Genomic DNA, 3,362 nt, shown 5'->3' with positions numbered 1-3,362 from the left:
CTCGCCTGGCCCCTCGGCCCTTCCCGCGGCCCCCGCCAGGGGGCGCCGCGCACCGGCAAGCTGGGACCCGGCAGCCCTGCTGCGGGCCAACCCCGGGGGCTGGGCACCCGCGCAGAGGGGCGGCGCTCTGGGGGTACCCTGGGGAACGTCCTGCGCCCCTCTCCTTATCGCACGCTCACTGCATTAAAGGGGCTTTCTAGAGAGGGTCTTAGGCACTAGAGTATGTTTTGTCTTGATGTGGCAGATGCCAGACCCATTTGTAGCAGGGAGGTGAGGGGGTGCTGGGGTGCCCCCGCCCTGTCCTGTGACAGTTGTGCCTAACCCATTGCCACGTGAGACCCGGGAGCTGCCCTCCATCTGACTGAGTCCTCTCCTAGACTGCGGCTCTGCCTCCCCCATCCTTTCTCTCCCCAGCCCCTCTGGAGGTCACTGCAGCCTGCTCCCCACTCCCTCAGGACACTGGGGCAAGGTCAGTGCTTTCTCTGCACCTCCACGTGGAGGCGCCACCGATGGGCTGGCCAAACCCGCGGCCCCACCACTGGCACCCCTCCCTTGGGTGGCTCAGCCCAGGCACCTGTGCCCACCCGTGCGTCGGCCAGTCCTGCCGCCCGGCCAAGCAGGTGACATCATGCGCCTCACAGCCGCGCCGCCCAGTGGGCACTTAGTTCTCTCCCTGGTCTGGGGCTCCACCTGTGTGCTTCCCTCCCCTCCCCCAATTGACCCCAACGTCCCTCCCCCTGTTCTTGCTCCCCTTTGTTTCCTGCCTACCCTGAACACCTGGAACAATGTCTGGTCAACAGTCGCGTTGCACAAACATCTCCGGGAACATGAAACACATCACAGCCTGCCGGGCGCTGTCCCAAGGCCCACGGACTCGGCTCACGCAGCACAGACTCCTTTCTCCCGGGTCTCGGGGCTGCAGCTGGCGTGCCGGGCCAGAGTGGGGCGGGTGGGCTTCCTCTGGGCCCCCAGCCGCACCTGCTCCCAGCCTCCTTCCTCCCCCGAACCCCCAGGAGATGTGTCCACTTCCTCCTCCGAGGTCTCGAGGCAGGTGGGGGAACTGGCCCACCCAGATGATCTCATTTAACCCTAATCAGCACCTCAAAGGTCCTAATTTCCAAACACAGCTACACTGCGAAGTCCTGGGATAGGGATTTGCGGACCTGGAGGCCCTGGAGTCTCCGCAGCGATACATTCACCAGAGACGCCGCCATTAGGTGTACAGTTCCGTGGTTTCCAGTAGCCTCAGAGATATGTTCAACCACACAAGTTTAGAGCATGTTTGTCACTATAAAGAGAAACTCAAGGCCCAGCCTGCTGGACATTGGGGACCCAAGAAGACCTTGGGTCCGGCCGGTGCTCCCTGGCCTGGGCCGCGTAGTGTCGGCTCGTAGCAGCCACGTGGTCCCACCCCAGCCACGCCAGGGAGGCCCCTGCCCCGCAAGGAGCTCCCGTGTCCTCACCACCCCGGCCCGGCCCGGCCCGCCTGCCTGCGCAGGCCACCCAGCAAGTCCCTGTCCTGTTTCTGTTCGACCCCATCCCCCCGCGTACCCTCCTTTCCGCTCTGACGCTTTAATTTGGTGCCAAGAGTGAACCTGGGAAAACGCAGGCCCCAACTCTCAGATCCTGACAAGGGCACAGCCCAGCACCAGGCCTCCCCACTTCTGCCTGGGCCCAGGGGAATGCCCCCCACCCCCCATGCAACTGACCCCTCTGCCTTGGGGGCCACTGAGGTCACTAAACTGGCCGCCCCCCCCCCACGCCTTCCGATGGAACCCCGATAACGCTCGTGCCCACGCTGTCCCTGGGCCCCGGGCTCTTGCGTCCTGCAAGGCTCGGAGGGCCGGCCCCCTGCGGCCCTGAGATGCCCTCAGCACGCCTGGAGACGGCACCGATACTCAGCCAGAGAAGAGCAAGACCAAGTGGGGGCATCAGCCTGGGCCGCACCTGGTGTGAAGGGGCCCTGGACAGGCCAGACGGGGCGACGCCCCAGCCCGGCAGTGCAGGCCACAGAGCTGCGCGGGCCCTCACCCTGCCCGCCTCTGCCCACGCGCGGAGCTGCGGAGACCCAGCCGTCCCAGCAGAGGGCGAGGGGACAGAGGCCAGAGGCAGGCAGAGGGTGTGAAGCACTTTAACAGCCACCCCAAAACGGGCAGCGGGAGTGTACATGTGAGGCCACCCCTGGAGGGGTTGAGCCAGCACCCTGGTTCACGCGGAGCACTTTCCCCACCCAGATGAGCTGGGCCCCGGGAGCCAGGCCCCCGCGGCCCGCCGTCTGCAGCTCAGGACGGAAGAGCCCACAAGTGGGCTGGCGCGCCAGCAGTCTCGTGTGCGTCCCCAGAGCTGCCACTCAGCCCCAGGGGCCTGGTGGCAAGAGCGCGCCCTCAGAGCAGCGAGGCCTTCCTCTCCAGTGGCAGCAGGGACTCCTTCACGGCCAGCAGCAGCCCCAGGGGGTGCAGGCACCGGGGGGCCCAGAGTCGGGACAGGGCGAGGAGGGCAGCAGCAGCCACGCCTGCACTCAACACCACTGTGGGGGACAAGAGGTGGGAGTGGGTGAGGGGCGGCAGGAGCCCCCACACCCCCAAGCACCTAACACCGGGATGAGGGGTCCTCACCCGCCCTTTTCCGAGAGCCGAGCGGGAGCCGCGTCTCACCTGCCGCTGCAATGACCCCATAGGCACTTCGATTTCCAGACTGGCTTGAGTCCTGGTCCCCAGTGGAGGTGGCTGTGGCATTCCTAAGGTAGGTGACACTCTCCAGGGTCCCAGGGGTCACCACAGATGTGGCATTCTCTCCTGCAATAAGCCCAGGCATTCAGTAGCTAGGGAAGGAGCCAACAGGTATACCAGGGGCCCTGGGAACCATGGGGCTCACCCTCTACTCCAGACTGAAGCTGCTGGGCACTGGTGCCCTAGTGACACCAGTGGGAGGCAAGTGGGGCACACGTGTCCACGCCCCAGCCTGATCACACACAGGGTGGTGCCCGTGGCCTTGCCCGGCCTAATGACCAGTCCCCACCACCCCCGGCATGCGCAAGTCCCAGGCGCCCACCACAGCCAAGTTCATCACTGGAGTCCGGACAGTCCGGGTGGCCATCGCAGAGCCACGTGTGTGGGATGCAGGCCCTGCCCAGCTTGCAGCGCCGCTCCCCTGCTGGACAGGATCGTTGGGTGCAGTTGCCAAAGTCCTTGTTGATGCCTTCAGGGCAGTCATTGCCATCACAAGGGCAGGGGCTGGCAGACGGTGGTGGGCACTGCCCGTCCTGGGCACACGGCTCAACCCCTAGGGCACAACGCAGCCCAGCTCCCAAAGGGCTCTGGCGCTCCCACCGTCCAGGCGCCTGCAAGCCGCCCCCCAAAACC

General features: G+C 65.9%; 1 protein-coding gene across 1 annotated transcript in view; it reads right to left on the bottom strand.

Moving 5' to 3' along the window:
• Nucleotides 1-2,285: 2,285 nt before the first annotated feature.
• CD320 (CD320 molecule) overlaps nt 2,286-3,362 on the bottom strand; it is a 4,729-nt gene continuing 3,652 nt past the window's right edge. Inside the window, exons 3-5 of the mRNA XM_012729448.1 lie at nt 3,052-3,340; nt 2,655-2,795; nt 2,286-2,527 (exon numbers count right to left, since the gene is read on the bottom strand). Coding sequence (XP_012584902.1) covers nt 2,385-2,527; nt 2,655-2,795; nt 3,052-3,340 — 573 coding nt within the window. The 3' untranslated portion in view covers nt 2,286-2,384. The remainder of the gene's footprint in view (nt 2,528-2,654; nt 2,796-3,051; nt 3,341-3,362) is intronic.

Source organism: Condylura cristata, unplaced genomic scaffold (genome assembly GCF_000260355.1).
Source record: "Condylura cristata isolate star-nosed mole 26May11 unplaced genomic scaffold, ConCri1.0 scaffold00025, whole genome shotgun sequence".
Lineage (NCBI taxonomy): Eukaryota > Metazoa > Chordata > Mammalia > Eulipotyphla > Talpidae > Condylura > Condylura cristata.
Note: the sequence above shows the minus strand (reverse complement) of the source record. Positions and strands in the feature narration are given on the sequence as shown.